Consider the following 26,062-nt stretch of genomic DNA (forward strand, 5'->3'; position numbering starts at 1 on the left):
ATAACTGGATGTCTTTTGGTAGTACATTTTAACTACTGTTTATTTAAATCTTGCTTCGAATGTAATATATTTTACTGCTACTCCAAATTCCCTCTTAACCACAATGGTTTTCTTTTTAAACCAAAGTCGACCCTTCTGGTCACGACACTGCTGCTGCATTTAAGGTCTCTAGTAGTCTCAAGCAGCTGTTTTGTCACATTTCTATTCTTTCCCCTTTCCAGTTTTGCTTGTAAGTTGGTTTGCTGTCCCATGCAAAGCACAGGGATGTATATGCACAAGTAATTTGCACAGGAGTGGGAGCACTCTGCTTAAGGAAGAAGTAGGGCTGGGATCAAAGTCATCCCTCTTGTGATGTGTTCATGATGCCAGGAGAGCTGGAATGGGCAGCCTGGCCTATCCCGTCCTATGCATTTCCACACACAAGCCTCGGATGTTCACCCATAAAGCTGCACCTCAACCCTCCAATACCCAACGCTGGTGGCTTGCCAGAGAAAAGGAAAAAAGCAGAATGGTGTTTTCAAATTGAGCGTCTTGGTAATTCACGCAGCACAGCCTCATGACCAAGATAAACCTGAAGGGCATAAGGCCTGTCTTGGGTTTTTCCCCCCTTTTTTTGTTCCCCCACTGGATGTCTGCTCCTGCCAGCTGCCTCAGCGCTGAGGCACGGCTCAGCCTGCTCTGGGTGGTGGTGGGAGCCAAGCTTGGCCCTCAAGCCAAACATGCGAGCCTCGCCGGGCGCCCACCTTCACTGCTGCCCCGGCCTCGGCGGGGGACGGCTCCCCGCGCCCCCGGGGCCTCGTCAGGAGCCGAAGATGGCGGCGGCGGGAGTAGGGAAGGTGGCGGGGCCGGTCACCTCCGCGCCTCGTTGCGAGCCCAAGATGGCGGCGGCGGCGGGTCAGCCCTGTGGGGCGGCGGGGCGGGGCGGGGCGGGGCGGGGCGGGTTGGGTTTCCATAGCGGTGGCCGCCGGTGTCGTACCGGGGCACTTCCTGGTTGGAGGCCGCCGGTCCCGGGGCAGCAAAGCAGGGAAGTGCCGCTGAGGGAGGAGGCGGAGGGAGGCCCCGGAAGGAGGAGGAAGCCGAGCAAAGGTAAGGGCGAGCCGGGACGTCCGGCTATTGTGCGACCCCCCCGGCGTGTGGGGGGAGCGCCATGAGCCGGCTGGACCCTTCCATTCGCTGGGGTGGGGTGGAGGGGGGAGACGCCGCTCCGGACCTCTCCGTTGAAGCGGGCGGGGTTGCGACCCAGTTCCTAGAGAGCTGAGGGGAGGTGGGCAATACCATCCTCCCCCACAGGGGGGGAGCCCGGGCTGCGTGCAACACCCGCTGGGCTGGCGAGGTGGAAGAGGCGGGAGCCGGCTCCCGGGGGGTACCGGGGTGCTTCAGACTGTTCCATTCCCTGCGGAGGGGTGTGTGTTTGGAGGGTCCCTGCTGTTTCTTCGGGGAGGGTGAGGGGGCGGTGGTGGCGGCAGCGTGTGGGAGGCGGCTGAGCCGAGTGTGCGGGGAAGCCCGGGGGAAGCCCTGTCGGAGGTGTCCCTGGGTCCCATTGTAAGGCTTGAGTGAGGTGTGGCGGCGGTGAGGGGGCCGCCCCGCGGGAGGGTACCCCCAAGCAGGGGTGGTGTGAGGGGTGCGCTCCCCTTGGGGTGAGGGGGGGGGGCTGTGGTGGCCTGGCCCTCTGTGGTCAGAATGGGGCTGGGGAAGTTGGTGGAGGGGGGGAGAGTGCGGTTGGGGGGGGGGGGGGCACGGCTGTGGGTCGGACACCCCTTGGAGCCCCCCTTTTTCTGTCAGGGTTGTAACATCGAGCCCTGCCGAGAGCAGGGAGGTTTTTGGATGGCTGAGCCCTTGCTTTAACGTGATTTTCTTGGCACTTCTGCTTTCTCTACCTGCTCCCTCCTCCGCTTTTTGTAATACCTCAGGTGTGTGGTGAAAAGTGCTAGGCTGGAGAGTCGTGGCCTGCGCAGGAGGGCCCGCGGTCCTGCGGGCTTCCCACAGGCCGTGCTGCCCCCAGACCTCAGTCTCCATCACCCCGCTCTCAGCCCTTGCTCTCTGCGGGACTGTCAGCAAAACAGCCGAATATCGGATGTTTCGGGTTCGTTCTGTGGCATGGGTGGCTGCCTGTAGGAAACCACCGAAGCCTTTGAACTGCCAGATGAATGAGAGTCAAGTGGCGACTTAAAACACTGTCGCCAAACTCCTGTACCAGTCGTTTGCCCGCATACACTTGAGAATAACTTTCTTTGTGCCGTTTTGTGTTTGGAGCAGGCAGCTGCGCAGGGAGCTGGCTGTGAGTGTAGCTAGTTTTTAGCTTTCACGGAATTACAGTGGGATGAAAGCACATGCGCATCTGCCTTACTCGCAACAAATGTATTTTTGTGGAGGATCAGTTCAATTAGAATAATTCTATTAAATAATTGTTCTCTATGGTTATTTAGCTTGATGTGTACCCTGTAATCTAGAGCTGTTGTGTGACAGTCGAAACTCAAACTCTGCTAGGCGTGTGTATATTAAATACGGCGGCCAATCAGCAGTGCCTGAAACTAAAAGCAATTTGCTTCAACGCTTTGTAGTGTAAATATTCCTGCCATGAACAAAGAAGAGGGTGTGTCATAGTACTTGTTTCATTTGTACTTCTATGTGCTTCCTCATTTGTGGCCAGTCAATGATTCTGTGGAGGTTCTTAAACAGCAGCAGTCTTACTTTGTTGTGAGTTTTACACTTGGGCTGTCTTGAGCTGGGACGCTCAGAAGCTTGGTGCTATATTAGGAATTTTTATGCGCTTTTTAATAGCCATGCTCATAAGTGACTTAGTTTTGTTTCCGTTGTTACTGATTATAACTCTGAAGTTAATTCAACTTCGATGCAGTGTAAAATAAGTATTTAGTAGAACTGCCTTTTAACCAGCTGTTCTTTTGCCCTCTGATTATAGAGCATGGAAACCAATAATTTTGGACTTAATGTTTTGCCAGCGAGCTATCTATAAAACTTTGAAACATGTGCTTCTGAAATTTCTGTATCTGTTTTCTTTGAGGGGCCATAACATTTGGGTTTAAAGAAGAAAGTAAATGACAGTAAAATACTGTTTTGTGCCAGGCAGGCTCTCTTTATACTATTTTGTCTTTGTGTGTGTGTGTTTAAACAATGCAGTTGCATGCTGCTCCTGTGATTTCTGGTTCTTGGGAATTGGGGATATAAATTCTTAATGTTAACTCCTTAGCATCTAATTTAAACAGATACTACAATAACATACACACAGACTAGACCTGAATCTTTAATTGCCAATTTAAAGGAAAATCTTTTCTCTGGATAGAGTCATAGTGCATAGAATTATAATATGCTGTAATTTACTTGCAATCTGGCTCATATTAATTATCCTGAAACAGAGTATTGGGTAAAAAGGAGGCCTGGCACTAGGTGAGGAAACAGATATTTGAATGTGTAATTAGTGTGCTTGAATTTGAAGTAGTGAAGAGCTTCTCTCCTTCAGGTATTCCTTTCAAATTTAAGTTAAAATGCTGATAGTTTCACAACTACTTAAGGTGAATACCACCACGGTCTGATAGTTGTGTGTTAGTAGAGGAAATAACGGATGGAATACAAGGGTTAGCTCTTCAGGAAAGGAGGATCAAAGGTATGTGTGTGAGGGTGTTTTTATAGCCTTTTAAATTACAAGGGAAAGCATAAAGGACATCAGGTACTAGATTGAATAAAAAGGCCATTTTTCTTAAACGGTACCTTTCAGCAAGACACTTAGAAAGTTATAGTCTTTCTCTGTTGTGTAATAGTTGGTAGTGTTTCTGTTCAGGAGAGAACACTACAAACATTGAAATAAATCAGGTTGTTGGCTGAGAGCGCTAAATGATAACTGTTTAGTTTCTAACACACATCCTTAGGAAAAGCATCAATAATGTAATGCAATAGAAAGTACAGACTTTCTAATACTTGGCAGGGTTGACTTTTCTTGACTTTCCGATACAGCTTGCTATTGCTATACTCACCATTAGAGATAAAAGATTAAACTTACATTTTTTAGGGACTTAAGCACTTTCAAATAGTCCAAGTAAATGGCCTTCAGCAAAGTGATAAAGTTGTGAACAAGGGAAATTTTATAAAGCACATATGCAGTGTTATTTCGAATAACAAAAACTGGATTTATCCAGGAGTCTATATTGGCTAGGAAACAGATATTATCAATAGCTAAATGAAATATTTAGACACAGAAGGCAAGATAGGAGTAACATTTTATAGCTGGAAGTCAGAGTTGAAGTTGCCATGGTGTACCAAAGCATTTACTTTTCATGGTTATGACACATGCTTTTAGGTAGTATATAGCTGCTATATTCTCCCCTACTTGTTTCCTTAGTGTTGTGACTAGATTTTTATAAATGATATGGTGCATAATTATGCTATTGTTAGTCTTAAGTGTTTTTCAGAACTGATGTGTTTTTTTTTTTTTTTTCCAAATGAAGAGCCTTTTCCCGTATAGACACACAATAAAATGTCATGTAACTTGATGTCTGTGAAGCAAAGCATTGTTAGTTCATATTTACAAAACTAAGATGAGACTATATCTTTGGAAAATCAAGTTGAATGGGAGACTGTGGTCTTCCAGTTGGCTCTGCATAAGATTGAAGAACAATCTGGGCCCAAAGATAGTACGGAGGCCTGGTCAAAAGTGCTTTGGACCTGGGTTGAGAGCCATCTGCATGACTCATTTTGTGTTCTTAACATAATATCTGTAATTAGTCCAGTAAATAATTAAATATTATGGAAGTTATATTTGCTGATTTTGACATCAGTAATGAAAAGGAAGCTGACAAGACTGCAGTTCTAATGATATGTTTTAACCAGACACTTTATTTTTGATTAGGGTGTGTGTGCTTAGATATTTAATTTAGCAGCCATTCACAGAGAATTGACAGGACCTGCAGTTCAAACTGTTCTTCAGTGATTGCACCATCTAATGGCTTTATGTTCATCTGTGTGTTTTTAATAATATTTGCATATATATTTCTTCAGCATGATGCCATTTTCTTCCCCTGTTAAGTCTGTTCCCTGTGTTACTTTTTCAATGCAAAAAAAGTTGGTTGAAATTTTCAGTCTGCAGCATTACTGAAGTATTTCTTTTGACACTTTTTTTTGTGGTGGGTGGTTTTGGTGGTGTTGTTTTTTGTTTTGTTAGGTTGTTTTTTTTTGTGTGTTTTTTTTTGGTTTTGTTTTGGCAGTGGATCCTGTTCATTTTTGTTGTTGTTTTGGGTGGGTTTGTTTGTTCTTTACAAAACTGGTTTTAGCAATTGGTACAGGAGCCTTCTTGTGATGTGAATCCAGTCCTGTGATAGTTCCTCTACTGCTCTGGCATGTGCTGTAAATGTTACGTGAAGTCATACTTTAAGAAAAGTTAGATCTCTTCTTTAGCCTTTTTTATTTTTTTTTTTTTAAATAGTAAGAGATCAGGAGAGTTGAGACTTGAAATCTGAGTCAGCACAATATAGTATCTGTCTGGATTAGCACAGGTGGTCAAATTCAGCAAGTTCTAATTGGTTTTGAAAAGAGGAAATAAATTGTATAATATCTATTAATGGAGATCATATAATGAATTTTCCAAAATGTACCTGCTGTTACGTCACTTTTGGAGATTAAGTCCTCTATATTTTGCTTTGGGAAGAGCCAGGCATATTGTTAGTGTATCCATATCTGCCCTACTTGGATCTTTTTTGTTATTTTTTAAATTTTTTTTTTTCATTTGGATTATGAACTGACTGACCTGATGGTTTTCAGTTGGTAGAAATGGTAACTTTTTCAGGTTTTGTTTGAGGAAGTGGTGTTGGGTGCTAATGCCAACCCACGCTTATTTAGTAAACTTACTTGTAGTTCATGTGGTTTAGAGTATCTTTATATTGTATCTTCTTGCTAGCTGAGATTGCTGAAGGAAAATACTGATTTGATGGTCTTTTCAGTTACTGTATCCATACTGTAGACTTGTACTTTCATCTTCTTAAAAATGTTTGTTGTCTTTTGGGAGTGGTTATATTTTATGAACTAGTACATGCATACAAGTTTAGAATATGAATGTTAGAAGAAAGTGTATGTTTTGAGTTGATAAACTTCAAAATATATCCATAAACAGTAAGGTTCCTCAGTCATAACAAATATGTACTTGTGTTTCTTCTTTTAACAAGGAGGATGAAAAGATAGTAGGAAAAACAGTTGATACATAAAATTTTATTCTAGTTATTTGAAGTTAAAAAAATTATTTGTCTCTCTATTTTCCTACCATCATCAGGACATGTATACCTCTGAGAAACCTTCTCCAACAAGATACCTTGCTTCAAGACCTGTCTTGGATTATATGCAAAGAAGTTTCCAGTCATGAGTGAGTAGATTTTTTTTTTTTTTTTTTTTTTTAAGAAAAAAGAAACCCTTAGTTTGCAGTTTAGAAGAAAGGTGCTTCTGTAGTGGGTTTTGGAAGGTGGTGGTTCTTCACAAATATTCATACAGAACAGAAATGTCTCTTCAGTCCTTTAAAAATAACCACATGAAACTGAGATTTGGCAGATGCTGTTCTTAATCTGCAAAATTTTTGATCGGTGTATGCTCTGTAAGACTTCTGTATTGGTAGTCTGGTATCATTCTTGAGAAGGTGAGTTCTGTAACAAGCTGATGTTTGTTTTGAGTATAAATAAATCATGTAACTCTGAGGGGAAAATGTCTTGGGTTTGCTAAGAACTCCAAAATATGTGACCGTCCAGTAAATTAAAATAGCTGGTAAAAATCCAACATAAAATGAATGGGTTTCATTTTATGGTGAAAAATAATTATATAACTCAAATTCCAGTATAGATGTCGGATCCCAAAGGAATTTTGGCACGCATTGGAAAGATCTGAGCCATAGAAAACTGTGACTTAAGGTCTGTTTTGGTGGAAAAAAAAACAGATGAAAGGCACCAGAAGTTTTGTTTTAGGCTATATCTGATGGGTAAGATAATCTCTCTTTAGTGAACTGTTTTGCATATTTAAAGGTCTTTCATAAGTTTTGCGGATGTGAGACTTCTTAATATAATTCTTGGCAGGAACATTACCTAGCCTTACATCATGTAGAAATAGGGATATAACTTATATGCACAGGAACTGTATTTATAATGTAGCTTAGTTTCAACACAACAGTACAGAATCTGTTGAAGAAAGAGCATCTAGTTCATACAATAATTATATCCTATGTTAGTAAAATAAGACCATTTGATTTTCAGGGAGGAAGTCAGCGAATAAAATTGTTGGTTAAATTTCTTGTCAAACTAAATGAAAAATGACTGTTGTTTACATCTGGAAGAAGAAAAGAATGGTGAAGGAAATGCTTGCTAAATAAAGCACAGGAAATACTACACCAAAAAAAGGACTGAAAGAATTGCTGAACTCCGTGGATTTATGCTTAGTGTAGATAGAACTATTTGAATATTTATGTAGAATTTTATTTGTTTTCTCATACATTGCTGTTCACACTTGCTTTCTGACGTTTAAAGTATTTGCTGTATTGCATAGATGACAGCTTTACAGGCAGTTATTCATGTACCTGAATATCCTGATGTGTTAAACGCTGCTATATCAATCCTCATTTGTTTTATAGAGCATCTCATGTGCTGTCATTGCCTAATGTATAGTCTTAACAAATAACTGTAAGTCTTTTTACCTTCTGAATCATAGTTGCTGTGTTAAGTGTGACTCACCAGGCTGTTGCTGTGATGTTGTTGGTTTGAGTACAACAAATACTGTCATGACTTGAGCAAAGCACCATTGGTTTTGGTGAGATTCTGACATGATTCCAGACTGGAGAGTTTAATTTTGTATTAGGAAAAATGAAAACCCTTATTCAAATGAATGATAACACTTTGGGAGAACTTTTGTGTAGTTACTAATAATGTTATTCAAAATACACTGTCCTTTGCAGACACCACATTCTTGTGGCTGATGAGATGCTTAAGTGATGGGCTTCAAGGATACAACAGAAAATGCTGCTTTTTTTGAAAATACGGTTTAGAGAAGATGTCTGTGTTTAGCTGGTGTTGAATTTCTTAGTTTGCGGTTTACTTCAGAGAAACTTGAACTGTAAGCATGGTCTTCATAGTTTTAGGCTCCTCTCTACTAAACGCCTCAGTCTATAAGGTATTTCTCATCCTATGAAGATGCATTTATTTACATACACCTGTACATGTAAGCTATTCACAAAATCTGTGGGCACCTAGAATAGCTAGATGTGTTAAAAGTGATGGGAGACTCTAGTATTTCAAACTAGTGCATCACCTAGTGTAAATCAAACCAAAAATATAAGATGGTAATCTAAAATGTGAGAATGTCAGACTTAAGAAGGCTAATAACTTCTTGGTTAAAAAATTCAGAATGCTGTTACGTGCAGGCTACATTATGAATCCTACTTGTTATTTTCTTGTGATACACTTGATGCAATATATATTTCCATTACTGTTTGCGAAGGGCTGTTCTAGAACCTCAGTCCTAAAATAGTTAAATCCCTTTTGTAATATCTGTCCTAAATTTATTCACAGGCAGTTTGTATCTATTTGTTTTTCTGCCAACCTCATTCATTAGCTTAAAAAGTCATTTTTACTTTGTATTGTATTTGTGGTTTTAGCAGTTTATTACACAGAGGATATGATTTTATTGAAATAGCTTGTAATCTGTAATATCTTGGTGCTTAAGATGCACACAAAAGCTCATTTTAAAGCAAATGATCAGTTAAGATTTTTTTGAAAGTGAATAGAAGAACTACTCTTGTAGTATAACTTTTGATAGTTATCAGGTGTGTAGATAAGTGCTTTGGTTCCTGTTGTACTGGATCTTCTCCAATATCAGGGAAGATTATTGACAGAATTGCAAAGTCCACTATTCATGGTGGTTGTTTTTAGTTGTTGGGCAATACAGAGAATCTGAAAAAGTGTTAAAACTGAAGCATTCTCTATTAAAGCTTTTATTTCTGTGGAATGCCTTTATAAGTGTTTTCATAAATAAGGATAAGACAAATCCATAGTTCAAATTATACTTTAACATTGTGTGCCCATAGGACAGTGAGGTCACATGCTTAAAGGGTGGGTAAGAGAATACAGTGTAGCTAAATTAGATTGATTTTGATTTATTTTGAATTTAAAGATCACTTGCGAGAGAAATCCTGGCTGTATGTAGCCTGGCTAGAATGTCACACCACAGAAAGAGTTGGTTTAATCTTACACGTTTTCTCCAGTTGTTGACATTTAGTTGCCAGAAAACGTGTAGTGTTATGATAAATTCTTACAATTATAAACTATGCTTTTTGTGTTTGGGAGTTTTCCTGTTCTTTCTCCTTTGAAGAAAGATCAGTACAATCGGCTTATCTGAGCTGCTGCAATGAACTCAGTTTGCAAACAATTAAACTGAATGTTAGTATGTACTGTTGCAACAAGGTGCTGACATCTTAGTTTTTTTCCCCTTAAATGTATAGGATGCAGTGCCAACTTTTTTTATTTATTATTCTGCTGTCATAATAAATTGTACAGAATAATTCTTTCCTGGCTTTGTCTTTCTGCTTTTAGTTTTGTTTCCCTGTACCCTAAAAGTGTAACACTGCATGCAGCTGGGAAGTTAACCTGCTATTCTTTGTGCTTGAGTCTCATCTCTTCAGGTTTTCCTCAGGATTGACTCAGGGTAGGAGTGCATTTTGTGTGTTTGAGGAGATGCTATGCAATGTAATCTTATATTTTGAAAATGGTCAGTGTGGCCTGGTAATGATGTGGGAAACGTTTTGCTTTACCAGTTCAAATCAAGACCGCAGTGGTGTGATTAAAGGCTGCTTCTGTTTGATGGTTGGTTATTTATCTTGACCTCTCATTGCAGCTGGCTTTCTAGTTAGTGTTCACAGAGGTACCTTAAGGTTTTGCGATTTCAAAAAAAAAAAAAAATATTTTTCTCTCTTTCTGAGTTCTTGTAGTGTATGTAAAGAAATAAAGAAATTTTGGCTGTCAGTTCCTCTGTCCATCAGCAGTAAACTCGGGAATTAAAACAAACGTTAAGGTCAGCCTTATTAGATAAAGGTAGAATGCTTTAGCAAGTATGCATTTAGCAAGTAAGCATTTGTATGCTTGCAACTGAGAAAAGTGTGTTTTGGATTTTTATAAAGCTTCCTAGGCTACGAAAAGCCTGTTTGGTTAAGGCTGGCTCAGTTTCCACCCTTCACCTTCAATCTCCCCTTACTGTATGTCAGAATGAATTTGTAGTGAACTGAGGACCAAGTCATACTGTTCATAAAATAAATGCTGGGAAATGAACAATATTTTGTTGTTTACACAGTGTAAGGTGGCTGCACATTTTGTGTGTTTTGGGGTAAAGTGTTGCAAATAACTCTAAAGCTGATTGATGTAGTTTAAGAGGCTTTGTAGTCACCAGCTCTTTTCAGTGAGCTGAGATTGAAAGGAGGGAAAAAGACTAAGTTCCAATTCATACGTAAAACTAAATACTGGGGAAGGAAAGTTTAACAGTAAGCTAAAATATCTTTATAATGAAGAATAATAATGAATAGCTAAAGAATGTTGGATTATTGTTACATGCTATGTTTTTATTTTCAAACTATGAACCCTGAAAACCCATTAATAAAATACAAGCTTGAAGATACAGTATGTGTTTTCTTTACCAATTGTTATTTTGATTTCACAAGACTATTATCTTCTAATATTTAGAAATACTGTGACATGAGAAATACAGAAGCTATTGTCTCCTAGCTCATCTTTATTGAAATTTGAAATCATAATTCTTTATGAAAAACTGAAGATCTGAATTATAAAGAATTGTAGGTCATAGGGGATGAAGAGCTATAATGCAGACTTGAAAAATTTAGTTTGAAGACTTGGGACATGTTTAAAATAGTTTGAGTTAAATAATAATAATCCCTCTTGCAATTCAGCTATCTGCAAAAGAATGAAACCCACAAGAAACTTAAAATAGTAATCTACTGTACATTAATGACCCCATCAAAATTACTTCATTGATAACATTAGCATTTATCTTATGTTTGCTCCTTTTTTTTTTTTTTTTTTTTTAAACTGTCAGGGGAATTTACCGCTGTAGGTAACTGCAGTGACACCTGAGTGCTTGGATCAGAAGCGGTAGTGTAGTAACTTCTTTTTTTGTAGTGGGAGAACGAGGCATGAAAAATAGATGTATAGAAAGTTGTTTGGCTCCTGAACCTAGTGTTTACCATTTTTGATCTTGCTTCACAGTTACTCTTCTGTGTTGTCTTAACTTTTCATTTCTATTTTCTTCAGATACTGCTAGTTAGTGCTCTATTGTCTGGCTGTCCCCTCTGTGTGGTGCTGGTGGTATTCCAGAGAGGCTATTAGCAAGCATGCTGGAGACAGTTTTCTGACTTGAAATGCAGATTCAGAGGTGAGAGTTAATGAGTTACAGAAGTTTGTGTGGACTTGCAGAAAAGCTTTGAATGAAGTTGAGATCCACTAGAAAGGTCTGGTCTGTAGGAGCCAAGGCTGAATGGAGGGTCTTTAAAATTTCATGATCCCCTTAAAATGTTGCCCTTGCTAATAGTAAGGTGTGGTGTCTTTTCCCTGTCTGAATTCCTGCATTCTTCTGTTGCAGGAGCATTTATGAGGTTGGTTTGAATTGGGCGAGCTCCCTAAGATGTTACTCCATAGCTGCATAAATGGTTGTGCTGCTGTGATGCAGGGGTGAGAGTAAGTGGTGAGTGGGTGAGCCGGTCCTTTCCAGTGGTAATGCTGTCTTTTTCCCATGCTTGAAGTGTGCGTGGAACTACAGTTTAAGTTGTTTAGGAATGTAGTCATCTTAGGCCTCTGTTATACTAAGTGAGGAGAGACATCTCCAGAAGGCTAATCAGATCTTAGATGACCCAGATTTTCACCAATGCTGTAATTGAACTGCCCCTCCAAATACAGAGGGTGCATTAGTTGCAATAAAGTATAACCCCAAACACTTTATATGCACAGAACTGATGCATCATATTGAGGAAATGTAGGCATGTTAGTAGAAACTTACTTGTTTTCTTAATATTCACATTGTATGTTGTTGGGTTTCTTCTTATTTATTCGATTGACATAATGATGCAACTTCTCAGACATTGTGACTTTTTTTTTGCTGATAATACAGCTATTTAAATAGAACATAAATGAAAGCTTTTTGAAATTCATCTGTATTTAAACAGACTTCTATTTTTTTTTTTTTTTTTATAATTCTTTATTCTTTATCACTTTAGGATATTTAGGACTGGTAAGTTGTGGCTCTCCTTGCACTCAAAATTTATTTTTAGATTGAAGAGGAAGGCAAACATTTTTGATTTTTGTTCTGTCACTTTTTTTAACTGAACAAAGTAAATCTTCAATCTCCATAGACTGAAGTGAAATCCCTTTCTTTTCTTAAGCTTTTCAGGTGATTGCAGCTACCAAAAATATATTTATCACATTTAGAAACTGTGCTTCCAGGTGGTACGTTCAAGTTCAGTAGTCTCACTTTCTATAAGGCTTTTTCAACAGCTATTGCATAGTATTTACTGTTTCATTTAAATTAGTTAATAATGTACAGTAAAGCTAAATTTTTTTTAAAACCATTTGCCTATATTTCAAATACATTTATTGAACATGAAAAAAGTTCTTATATTTTAAAGTTTTGTTTTGCCATAAAGGGAACTTCAAAGCTATCTTCTTTCAGTTCGACTTCCTCCCTGCAGGTTTAAGTTGATGGTCGTATTGATGGGGCATCCCTAAATAAGTTAGTGCAACATGACACCTCTGTTTAAATCAATGTAATTTCTGTTTGTAAACCAAAATGTTGGCACTGGAAGGAAACTATTGTTAGTTTTGAACTGACAGGAGAGTTGTGACAGGAAAATTACCATCATGACTGTTATTGGAGGACCAGTCTTTTTGTATACATGCTTACTGCTCCCTGAATATGTCCTTTTTAGACACTTCACGTTTATTTTGTCATGTTTGCAATGAAAATTAAGGTTGGATTATTTCCAAATTATTTACTTCATGACATCCTAGCTCTGTGTGTGTCCAAAATAGCAAAGATTGTATAAATATGCTGATCATCATCATAATAATTTATATATATAAACATTCATTACATGCTACATTTGTATTATATTTTTATATAATTATTTTATATTTATAGTATGAATTACATACTTACATAAAATATACACCAATTCTTTTATTTATATGTATATATGTAGTGGGAGAGAGTCCTCTTTCTAAATTTGTCTGCCTCTCACTGTTTTGATTGATGGCCAGCAAGGACCACTGAATTATTATGACTAATTGGCATTCACAGAAGTACATGCCTTTGGCATGATAATATTCTCCCATTACGTGTTTGTTTTTTTTTTTTTTTTTTATGTAAATCTTAGTCTTTGGGCCTATCTCTGTACTCCTTTATATAGAACATTGCACAATAATGCCTTTATTGTGGGTCTTTGGTTCTCCTGCACCAGAGAGTAAGTAGCAAAAGAACACTGTAACCTTGTTCTCTGAAGTGAGTATCAAGTATCTGCTACTATGTAAGCAATTCATATTTCTGGGATCCTATTCATCCTGTGTTAAGTTGAGGGTGGTGTTCAAGTCCAGTCCCAAGGGGGAAGAATGCAGAAACTCACAGCTAAAATACAGATGAAAAGCAAGAGCTGCAAGTGTAGATGTTTGGGCAGGCACCCCCTTTTTTGTGTAAGGCACTATGTAAACACAGAACAGTGTTCTAGTTACTTCAGGGAGAACTGCTAGAGGCTATGGTACTAAGGGGTGTTATAATTTCCTACTGAATCAGAGAATTCACAAAACAGCAACTGAGTCAGATGACGGATTAGAAATGGGTTGAAGAAGAATTTTCCTGATAGCAATGTTAAGGACTGTTATGTTGGAGGACTTTCCTTGCCTTGTTGTGAGTCATGTTGTTCTCCCTTTCCACACAAATGATTAAATAATATGCACCACTGTGTTGGAAAAGTGAAGCTATTGCAGCTCATTAGTGTAACTTTATCACAGATAAGAAAAACCAGTGAGCTGCAGCCTCATTTCATGTTATGTTCTATTATTTATGTTCATATTCAAGAAACCACCAGATGTACAAGATGTGTGGTTATTTTAAGCTAAATTGACTGTATTTCAGGGAAAACTACTCTGACATTCTTTACCCAATTTCTGATAGGAAACAACTTCTTTGTTTCGTAGCATGGATGGAAAATACTTGAGGTTGTTGCCATAAATGGGGTTATGCAAGTAATCCCAGCAGGATTACTGGCTCTGTGTTTGTTTAAATTTAAGATCATTTCTTTACTTAAACTATCCAATCTGTTGTCTTTTCAGTGTTTGCAGGATGGTTGCAGATGTTTGTGTAAACAGAGTAGCTGCACTTAGGTGATATCCTATCAATCAGCTGATTATAAGGTTCGTTTAATCTCTAATTGCAAAAGAGCCCTCTATAATTAAGAGATTTTAATTCTTAAAATTATGTGGGAGACTGACAAGTTAGCCTTGAAAAAATTCCAGTGCTATTGGTATGCCTGTTTCTACCCAGCTCAAAATTTCTAAAGCAGTCAGGAGGCTGTGCAGGACTTACAGGCTGGTTTGGGAAGCTGGTGTGTTGTGATTTTTATTTTTTTTTTTTTTTAATTTTCCCCCCATTTTTTTTGGTGTAACATAATTATTGTCTGAAATGGAAGGCATATGAGCATGCTGTAGACTCTCCGGTACTTTTAGCCAGTGCAGTGTTTAATATAATAGATCACTAATGTAAAAGGACACTTTGTTTTAATAAAGCACTTGGGTTTGCCATAGGAGAGGATTCTTGAATGCAGTCTTTCTGTTTTACCCTTGAAAAGCTCTTTGAAAAGCTGCCTAATTCCATGGTAGGGTGCTGAAAGGCTCACTCAGAGCTCTTGTGAGCAGCAGTCAGACTTCCCAGAATTTTTAGAGACATAGGGAAATAAATGTCTCACCAGAATGTGTTCTGTTGCATCCAATATAAAGCTTTCTTTCTTTTTTTTTTTTGTACTAGAATTTTTTACAGCATATATTATATATATCATATCATATATATGAGGGGTTTTATTTATGATGCTACTATTTCTGAATTGTACGAACACTATAATAACATAAACCTCCTTCCCTGCCTTCCCCCAAGCTTACTTTTTGGAGGTGACACTTTCCAGCTGCAGCGCTCTGTTCTTACCAGTGATGCTGTGCTACAGCCATACTTTGTGTCCAGGCTGGTCTGCAGACTCTGCTTGCCTTGCATGTTTCAGAGCAGTTATACTTCATATCATTTTATATCTGGTTGTAAAAACTAGACAAGGTTCTAGCTTTCATTTTCCATCCCCAACCCCACCCCCCCGGTTACAGCAAGTTACTGTGTTTGAAGGACACGGGGGTTGGTTTTGGAGGATGGAAGAGGAAAAAATCAGGTTTATCGCTTGCCTTGAAAAGATTAGATACAACTGAAAAGTATCAATTTTGCTTTTTATTTCCTCTCACTTCCTCCCTCTACCATACTCTTTTTTGTCACTGCTTGCGGCATAGATATGTCTGTAGTTTTTACTTTAACTATGTGGTAGGAAAATACTTCTTTTTTAGAGTAAAGGCTAATGAGTCACTTTTAGTGACATTTCAATATTTATTTATTCCCCTTGCATTAAACTAAAAAATAATATTTATGTGAAACTCACTGTGAGGCTCTTGGGTGGGTTTTTTGTTGTTGGTTGGTTGGTTGGTTTTTGTTAAATGCATCAGTCATTTAATGGAACATCCATTTTGGAGAACTAACTCTTTGTGTTTTTGTTTAATGCTGTATATTCAGTGGTCCTACAAGATGGTACAGCAAGGCCAGGTTACCTGTGTGTTGTCCAGTGAAACCTAACACATCAAGTTCAAGGTTAAGCCTGCTGCAAGTTGAGGATGATGGCACTTCTTTTTTCTGTTGGTTTAGCACTGGTGTAGCACCACTGGTAGTTAAAATTGTGGATTAAAATGCCTGACTGTAATATTGGGTAGAGTGATGCAGTTCAGTCCCTTCTTGTCGGGACCATGGGCAATTGTTGGTTGAAACTTGGCATGTTTAAAATTCTCTACAGCTACACAGAGGATGAAGAACAGTAAATGTACTATAGTGTTCTGTCTGCCAAAGCTGGGACTGAGTCACAAGGGCATGTACAATTCTTCTGTCTTTGCTCTTGTAATAGGTAGGTAAGTTCTTCATCTGGATGGCTTGACTGTCTTAAAGTGAAGCTGAATAAAGAAGCCTGTTTCATACTTCCTGCCTCTGTCTAGCATAGTTTATCTGCAAGCAGTGTTGCTAAGATGCCCAGGTGTTTCCCATTTTTTCGTTGATGAGGGAATAGAAGAACACTTGGTTAGTAGCTGAGGCATGTAGATGCTTTATGGGAAATAGGGTTGGATATGAAGCTATTGTGACATGCTAGTTACAGCGCACAGCTAAATAAATAATTCTGTAAGAACAGAGGCAAAACATAGATAACTATAAAGGTAGCCACAACCAGCCACTCAAATACAACTCAAGCATTAATCTGAAGTAGTCACAGTTACCATGATTGTCATATTTAAGTACTAAGCTTGATTTTTTAAAATATGTTAGTTAAAAAATATTTTAAAAGATTACATTTTCTGAATTAATATGAGGAGAACAGGAGGCAGAAGTCTGGAAGTGAACAGTTAATGATGTCTCCTGTTAGTGCACAGCTGCAGTAAGCAAACAGACCCAGGTAGCTTCGTTTCAAAGGAGAGTGGATCACTTCTGGTCTGTGTGACCTTCAGGCTAATTTCCTTAAGTTACTTTTGAACTGTTCAATTCTTTCTTCCCTAGCATGTGTCTCTTGAACAGTTTTTTCATCAATAGATAAGATATATTTGTGAGAACAGACCCTTCTTTTGTGTTAGATTAGCCTATTAAAAAGTATTTAAAAACTTATTTTGTTGCAGAGAGAAAGATATACCGTAGACTATTTGCTATGCAAATTAAGCCTGCAAATACATGGGTTTAATGAAAGTATTGTGTATTTTGCAGTGGACTAATAAGGTTTGATGTTCTTCCTGGTGGCTGTGGACAGCTGCATTTTATTACTTGGATTAAATATCAACATAGAAATCTTACTGCAGTAAAGGATTTAATCATGCTAACAAATAGTGATGCACAGAACTTTAAAGTTTTTCTTTGCTTCAAGGAGGTAAGAGTTTATTAGTCTCATTTATATCATTTTCAACAGAAAAACAAATAAGTATTTAAGTTAAAAGCAACATTTTTATATTTTTTTTTCTTTGAATTGAACACACATTCATGTTTATCAATCTTTGCCAGATTAAACTAATGAATTTACTTTGACTTCAGTATTGACACATGTAAGAGAACAACAGTTTTGATTTTTGTTTAATATTGCAAAAAGAAAAATGATGTCTCTTAATGACTAGTATGGCTTATTTCTCTATGCTTAGGTTTGATAGAATATTTAATAATATCCTTTAGCTTGAAGATAAGTCTTTTAATTAGTACTATAGCCATGGCCCAAATCCAGGAAATTCAAAATTGCTGCATATTCTGTTTGGAATGCTGCATATGCAGGAAATGCTGGATATTGTTTGGAAAAATATTTTAAAACTTCTGTTGTGGTAATTACGATTTCATAAATGTTTGGTTTCTTTTTGTGACTTTTAGTATGGAACTTTTTTCTCAAAATAATTATCATTTGCAGCTAAAACTATAAAGGTTTGGTAATATGAGGGTGACTGAGAAATTGTGGGGTGTGTGCATTCACTGAGATGAGATCTTGTACTAACACTTTTTCCTCCTCCTGTTTTAGAAAAGTGTATTTTATCACATTTAAAATGGGCTGTTTAGATACAACTTTTTTCAGGGAAAATGCCATTTGCTTTGTTGGCACTTTCTTTATTTACTAGCTAGTGGGCCTTATAAAGTGGCCTTTTGTCCTTTGAAGGGCATGGGTGTGAGGGAGAGGAGAAAGAAATAGGGTAAATTTGAAGATCCATAATAAGAATCTGTGGTTCTATAGTTCCTCTTAACATCTATGTAGCTTGCTTAACACAATCGTAATCTCATCGTTCCAAAATACATGAAGTACCTCTGTGTTTTATCTAAGGAGTTCGGCACTGTAGCCTAAGATATTCCTTTCCATGAATCTTCACAGGATAATTATCTAAGAGCTTTTGGAAACCTTTTAAACAGTTGCTAAACTGTGTAGTTTAGATGTACTTGCATGTCTATATCTGATGGTACAGTTCCACAGCAAATATATGAGCAAAGGCTAAGCAGTGCCCTTACTTGGCTCATGGAGATGATAGGTATAAAACATGTATCAGGAGGAAAAAACAGAATATACTTTCTTTTTAAAAAGTGCGTCAAGACATATTTGAACACAAACTTCTGATCTTGGTCTCCATTAGTGTCTGTGATCAGGAGGGTGATAAAAGTGATCTACACGGGTAGTTCCCTTTTCTTCATTGTGTCACTCTGGGAAAGTTGCCCTCTGTCTTGCTATCATCTAGATGCACTTGCAGAGTGTGTTGTAGCAAGAGCTAAGGGGGTAAAAAATAATGTAAATTGAGTAAGAAGGATAACAGTAAGGGTATTGTGCAGTGACAGGATTTTGCAATGTGTAGTTTCTTTCCTTAAACCTTCAAAGTGTGCAATATTGGCAGCTGAATGTAGCTATATGTGTTTCTCTTTTTCCATTTCCACCTCTTTAGCATTTATTTTTCCTTTTTGGGTTAGTAGGTTTTTCCCTGTAACGGGTAGAAATAATTTCATTGACCATTTATAGAGGTTCTCAATCATCCTGAATTTAATGAACAGCTTTCTTGTGTGTTTAAAGTAAGAAGAAAAACAGACCTTTAAAAAAGGTGAACAAATGCCTCTCACCCTTTTTAATCAGTGTTCACTTAGATAGCTTTCTGTTACACTTATTTCTTCAGCCTCTAGATCATGCTTCTTTCTGCTCCTAAGAAGATTTCTTCTAAAAGAGGGTCATATATATACATTGGTTTGTTTAAAAACTGCAGCCATACTTTAATGCTATAAAAATCATAGTAAAAGTTCCCAAAATGAAGAAAAAATAAATATACTCCAAAGTGAATGCAAATTCTGTTGAATTAAGCAGTTACTGATGCTTACCGACTCTGTAGGACCATTCAGAAGACTAGGGGTATTTATTTATTTATTTATTTTTATGGATGCTTTGCAAAATACATAGCCATCTTTGAAAAATGAATGCCTTGAATAATAAAGGGAGTCATATCACTAGTGCAAACATTTTTCACAGGAAAGGCTACCGGAATTCCATATATGATTTCTTGAAAGCATCAGTTTTTTAAAAATCTTTTTCATGGTTTCCTTTAGTGCAATATTGTCAGAGAATAATCCGTAGAAAATAATTAAGATCAAAATTTAAAGTTTCAGATATTTATGGGGAGGTTTAGATACTGATCTGGAACTCTAGAATTCTCCTATTCCAACTACGCTAGATTATTTAAAGCTTAATGAAAACTGTAAGCTTCAGTTCATAGACTGGAAAATTAATTCAAAATATTAGTGAGAAAGGATAGACAACCTACCTTATAGCTGCTTTAGTAATCATTTGTATCATGATATATTGCCTTAGAGCTCAGTGCAGATCTGTTTTGAGATACTAATTTGAAGACCAATTTTGACAGGAAAGGTCCAAAAGGAGTATCATGAACTAAAATGTTTCTGTTGATACTTAAGATGTTTCTGGGACTTAGTTGCTAGGTAGACTTTATCTGAATTTATTATTCTTTGCAAGAAATACGCAGTTTTTACTGTGAACTCGCTATGCAAATGTTTTTACAATATGCTGTTCCTTCTGTTTGATATTTAAAGAATCTTTTCCCGGCTAATGTGCCTTACTTGCATTTCCTTAATCCTTTAAACTAATTTGCTGTTGAAAACTTTTCTCCTGATTATGAAATAGTTGTTGCTTCTGATAAGAAAATCTGCTTCATTTTCTGAGCCCCTTTGTTAAGATGGGAGGGAACACAAAGCAGTTCTGCCATGTGTGGTTTCTGAAACTGCAGCTTTTAAAGCAAACATTCAGATTGGTCATTAAGAACAGCTGCCCTCACTTTTGCTGGTACTTGAGTTTTTATAGCCCTTGTTATGAATAGTCCTGCTGACTTGGTAACTTACTGAAGTGCTGCCTGTATTTTACAGACATAGGAGGAAGGGTCCAAAGAGCAAATGGACCCCTGGTCTTGTAAATCCCCATCTGCCTGTGACATCAGACTTTGCTCTTTCACAGAACTAAAGAGACACCAGAAGGAGTCTTTTGTGTATGTATATTTATGGGCTTTTCAGATAACAGCAAAATTTAAGGCTCAAACCCACTTGCATTGAAACAGGTATCAACAGTTCTGGATGTCAGGCTGGTACCTTACTGGCCATGGCGTTATGGGCTGTCCATTTCCTTGGGTGTTGGGCCTTGTTATCTTACCCATGTTTAGGGTCTAGCAGGTAGGGAAAAGGACATAAATAAGTCTGGCTATGAGGAGCAAAAGGTAGAATTATGAAGACAGATCGGCATAGGTTTCCGCAGAGATGTGGTAGAATAATCTGTATGCAGCCTGAGTTCTGGCCAGTTCAGGTTGATGTGAGATGGAAAAAGAATGGTCACAATAACTTTGCATCTCAAATAAAATGTGTTTCAGGCCTATTGTTCATATGAATGAATGCCCTTAAGCCATTTTAGTGTGGTGGGTTTTTTTCTGTGGTTTTTTTTTTTTTTTTTTTTTTTTTTTTAATTTTATTAGTAGCTTTTACATCTTTCTGTAAATGAGGGCACAACAAGCAGGAGCTTTTTTGGGTAGCTGCAATGCTGCCTGGGATTACCCTGAGGGTTTGTGATGGTTTTTTAAAAGCCTAGACAGAATGCCATGAATGAGAAAATATGAACTTTTCCTAGAACTTAAATTCTGATTTCCACCCCCCCCCCCCGTGTCACTTAACGAATACCCACTCAGCCATACTTTTGCAGCATCTTTTGTGCTGTAAGTATGTTACCTCCTGGCAATACACTTCATGAAAAAGAACTGCTTTGAAAGACCAGTTAATTATAATTACGTTAATGGAAGCATTTTTTTTGAGTGATGACAGCTGACTAATCAGGATGCAGGTCATTCTTTTTGTTATGGTTAGGAGACGTCAAGGGCTGTACACAGTGATCCATAAAATCTCATCCTGGTTAACTGCTCCTCATACCAATGTACTTCATCAGGCTGATAACGCATGCATGATTTCTGTATCCCCTATGATTTTGAAGATAAGGAAAACAAAATGCAAGAACATCCATCAAGTGCATACTGCTTAACAAACTTGCTGTCGACAGTAAAAAATGCTTAGCACAAATTCACGTGATACGCACTGAATGTGTAATACTATTATTTTCATCAAATAGAATCTACTTAAATTGTTACACTAAATTTATGGCACTTGTTTTCTTTTTGGTTTACCTTGTGTATCTGCGACAGAATTTCTGTGAACTTTGGGTTGGTGAGTATCTTTGCCCACAGTCTGTGTTTTTATTAGGATGTGGTCTGAGAGGTGGCAGTTGTAGTGACAGATTTTATATAAGTATTGGTTCCATTTCATGATTCAAAGGTAAGAGTGAACCATAACCAAGTTATCGCTCATGACTAACAAATTGAAATTACACGATTTGACTAGTTAGTTGTGTCTTGTTTCCTGAATTCTTTTTGCTATTGTCACTCTTTTAAAGCAGATGTCATGGTTTAATATTATTGTCTTGGTAGTTGTATGAATTGATTTGAGGAAAGAGAAATAGAAGTCACAAAGGTTACTGTATTATTATTCAAAGTTTGCATGATTTGTCTAAGTTTGTTACATTGTTTATCACGAACACCATGACCCTGCTTCAGACTTGCACTATTTTCTTTCTTTATGTTGCACACAGGATGTTTAGTAAACTTGTTTACTTGTTTACATTTTCCTAAATTAATTTTGAAGCTTTGCTTTTTTGTTGTTGTTGGGGTTTTGTTTGGTTGTTTTTTTCATAGTTTCTTTCTACAGGACAATTTCCCTAATGAAGAAAGGGAAAATACTGCGCATATCATTTTTGGAGATTATTTCTTGTCAAGGGAGGTAGATGTGTGTGAAAATGATTTCTAGTCCTGAAGTTGTTCTGTGTGTCTCTTAAAAGCTCAGAGCGGGCTTCAACTGTTTAAAATACCCCTACCACTGGTGGAGAGAGAGAAATACTGGTGACCGTGGGCTGAAAGCCCTTCTAATAGCTCTTCTGCAAACTTCAGTAGGTACTGGTTTTGTATTCTCACCACAGTCCACTATACCTACAAATCATCTAAAAGTCCTTTTCCAGCAAGTCATCTCTGTTATCAGCAGGACAAGGGATAGCTTTGAAGAAAAGGGAGCAGCTATCCTTTTTACAGTGATGAATAGCTGTAACCCTTTCCTGGGTATTACTTCCTAGCTACCAAAGTGCCCCATTGATTTTCTAAAGTAATTTTGACACAAAAACAAGTACTAAGCATGCCTTCTATTCCTTTCTCTCTTCTTCTGTTCCCCCTTTCCCACTGTTCCTCTTTTGTCAGTCCACCATCCTCTCCTTATTCCAGCACTTGAGAACCTTATGGTAGAAATGAGATAATCCAGTTCAGTTAAAAATCGCCTTTGGGATCTGCAAGGTATACTCATGCTTTAGGTGGCTAAGTGGATGTTATCACTGAAGATTAAATTCTACTGTACTATTTTGTTTTCTTTTTTCTATCCTTAATATGCTTATATAAAAGACCAAAAGTTTACTAGTGCTGTAGAGGTGGTTGTATTCTTCTATGAACCTTAAACTCAAGTCAGCTTTTCAGAGGAAATTTGCAATGTAATGTAGCTGTAAGTAATGCTGCTGCTTTGAGTTTATTTCTTTAACTTGAAGACAAGTTGTTTGATAGTACAACTAAATAAAGAAGGAAGCCACCATGGCAAGATAATGGTGGGAAAGTTCTTACAGCAGGAATTTTGATGACTGGATTATTAAGTGTAGGACCATAAGGTAAGCTTTACCAGACAACCCTGCGTTCTACATAGTATTTAAAAGTTTTTAAATTGTAGTTGTTCTGGAGAAACATATATTTATCTTTTTACCTCTCTACATGTGAAATCATTTGTCTGAAACCTAGAATTTAAGTTTATGTACAGAATTTAGAAGTTATTCTTCATATATGAAGTTGAGTGTTCTGTTTTCTTGTGGTTTGAAAAATCCTGTTTCAGGAAGAAATAAACTGCAGTTGCACACTATGTCTACAAGCTTTCTATTGAATGGACACTGGAATATATGTGGGGTGGAAGAAGAAATTGGACGTCTTGTCAGAGAAAATGATTTTATTTGTCTTTTTGTTTTGCCAAACCAAATATGATAGTACTTTGAGTTGCTATTACTTCTGGCAGAGGTGGATTAATGGGTGGGCTGTAAATGAGACTGACATAATATAAAGTTTGTTGTGCCTATTCTGTACGTGTTTCAAGAGACTGATGCATGTGGATAAATATGCCAGCAAATCTAAAAATCTGAAATGCCTGTGATCAGCAGCTGGAAATGGAAAGAAATGACCTTTTCCCCCACCATCTAACACTTAAGCAGTGGGAACAGAAGGTCTAAAGGCCAGAAAATATGTCTTGCTGTGCCTTGATTGTGGCCTGTGGTTTGTTTTAATGTTATGGTTTTTGGAAAACATAGTTGACTTCCTAAATCGCTCTCTTTGTGTAGGCAAGGCCTTGCAATGCTGTGTAGGAATTCCGTTTCCTAAAGCGTTCACAGAGCCTCTTCAGGGCTGACAGTTATTTAACGCGACCATATAAAACACGATTTCTCATGATTTTTTTTGCTCACTCTGTAGAGGCTTTGACAGAAGGCATTTGTGAAGTGCCTTTGTACATTTTCCAAATGGCATTAAAAATGTTGTGGGGCACATACTGCAGTGTGTCTGCTTAAAATGACCTGACAGAAGTAATGATAATACCTTAGCTGAAACAGCTCTCTGGGCCTCTGGTGGTGGGAGAGAGAAGAACGCCTGAGATACTCCCAGGATTGCCAGCGTGCCTCTGGGTGTGCAAGAATTCCCGTCACGTACACGGGTGTCAGAGGTGTGTGTTCAAGGAGGGAGAAAAGGAACTGAGTGGCTCTCTTTAGCAGGTGCTTGCCTGTGCCTGATGGAGTTTAGCAAGCTAGATTTAATTTTAATTCTGTTAGTAGGTCTGATGCTGGCTCTACACTGCACTGATAGCTCTCTTAAAGCATTACATGAAATTTCATGAATTGAGACAGACTTTAAAAGAGGATGCAGACACACGTCTTAGATACTGAGCCTAGGGGAGTATGTTGCATCTGTCAGCATTCATTTCAAGCGGTGTTTTCTTTAGTTACTTTGTGGTGTGAATGTTTCCTTTAAACTTTATTTAGAGAAATCGGTATGCATCCTCTGCCATAAATAATTTTAAAATGTTCTGTAGAAATACATGTAGGACTGATTGCAGTTTTTTGTCTCCTTGTGCTGAAGTCACCTTAAATCCATCACTCCAGCCTGTAGAGTCATCAGGCAGAAATCTTTCTGTGAAGGTAGATGAGTTGCTCCTGCATCAGTTTTGCTTGAGCATGCTGAAGACAGCCATGTAATAAATAACATGTAGTAATGAAACCTGTTGGAATTTTAGAGGAGCACCTAGTTTCTTTGGTCTTGCTAACGAGCAATGATTCAAGTGCTACAGATTGTAAAGGATCTGGTGTCGCCAGCAAGACGGAGAACAGATGCTGCTAAGAAAGGTAAGAGCAGCACTGGGATATATTCAGTGTTCTGAATAATTTACTGTAAATCAGAAATATTTTGGAGTTTGGTTGTAGTTAAACCAAGCATGTACTTGATACTTAAAAATATTCTTTGTTGTGGCATGTACAGCTGCCATAATTTGGCTTTGAACTACATTAAGCCTAATTATTATCGTTTTGCAACTGCAGCTTTCCCAGAGAGAATCCTGATGACGTTTGTTATGCTGAAGATAGAGTTTATGTCAGCATTTGTAACTGCTACTGTTGTTCTAAAGATCTTTTCCTTATTTCTCTGTGGTAAAAACATTTTTGTCTGGATAGCTCAGGCTGTGAAAATAGCAACCGTGTTCTGTGGAATCCCATCAGAATAGTTTTTAGAGTCTTATTATTCTAAATGAGAATAAGAGCAAAAATAGGCTTCTTTAGTGCTTATGGAAATGAGAGAGACTGAAAGTACACAGCTGCACTGCTGTTTAGGTTTTACAATGAGATTATTTCTAGATTACAACTAACTTCGAAATCCGAAATGGCTCTTGCAAGTGTACAAAACATTACTTGAAATACCCAGTTATTGTTTGAAATTAATTGATGTTAAATGCTTTTCTTGTTCTCCTCAGTGTTTTGAATATTTGTTGTTTTTTCTTTGCTGAAATAGTGCCATCCTTTGTATTATCTGGCATACTTATCTAATTAGGAACTGATTAAACACTTTTTTTCATATTTACATCTTAATTATTTGCTATTGCTGAATATATAGTTTGTAGAGGAACTAAATAATTTGTAGAGATGTCTTAAAAATTGCATTCCTTTCTTACAAGAATTGATTTTCTAGGACCGCTTTATTTTGTATTGAATAGGTCATGAATAATTTAGGATCTACAGCATCTGTGTCTGCCTGTTACTATGTCATTGTTCTGTTCTGCCCTTACACGTAATGTGCGGCTATAGGAAAGTACCTTTATTCTAAGTCACTGATCTAGTAACATCAGGCTGCTGTAATTCTAATGAGTTAGTTAATGAAACACCTCTGTAAGAAAACAAAATGACTAAAGGTAAAACTGGGTTCTGATGTTACCCTCTTATTCTGAAAAAAAGGCATGTATTTCATAAACCCAAGCTTCCTAATTACTACTTTAGATTTTGCAGTGATTGGTTGAACATCCCACCCAACAGTTTTGCAAT

The 26,062-nt window shown here is 37.8% G+C and overlaps 1 protein-coding gene across 5 annotated transcripts in view; it reads left to right on the forward strand.

Moving 5' to 3' along the window:
• Positions 1-960: 960 nt before the first annotated feature.
• The window catches only part of USP6NL (USP6 N-terminal like), a 139,385-nt gene continuing 114,283 nt past the window's right edge, over positions 961-26,062 (forward strand). The window contains exons 1-2 of one of the 5 annotated variants that reach the window (XM_042792749.1): positions 961-1,086; positions 6,275-6,364. In XM_042792749.1, coding sequence (XP_042648683.1) covers positions 6,361-6,364 — 4 coding nt within the window. In that variant the 5' untranslated portion in view covers positions 961-1,086; positions 6,275-6,360. Of the gene's footprint in view, positions 1,087-1,106; positions 1,179-1,317; positions 1,404-1,483; positions 1,543-6,274; positions 6,365-24,804; positions 24,878-26,062 lie in introns of those variants that run through there. The other 4 variants (XM_042792751.1, XM_042792750.1, XM_042792752.1 and 1 more) reach the window with 4 other exon arrangements.

The sequence above is a fragment of the Tyto alba genome, unplaced genomic scaffold, assembly GCF_018691265.1.
Source record: "Tyto alba isolate M040663 unplaced genomic scaffold, T.alba_DEE_v4.0 Super-Scaffold_2, whole genome shotgun sequence".
NCBI classification, from domain to species: Eukaryota; Metazoa; Chordata; class Aves; order Strigiformes; family Tytonidae; genus Tyto; species Tyto alba.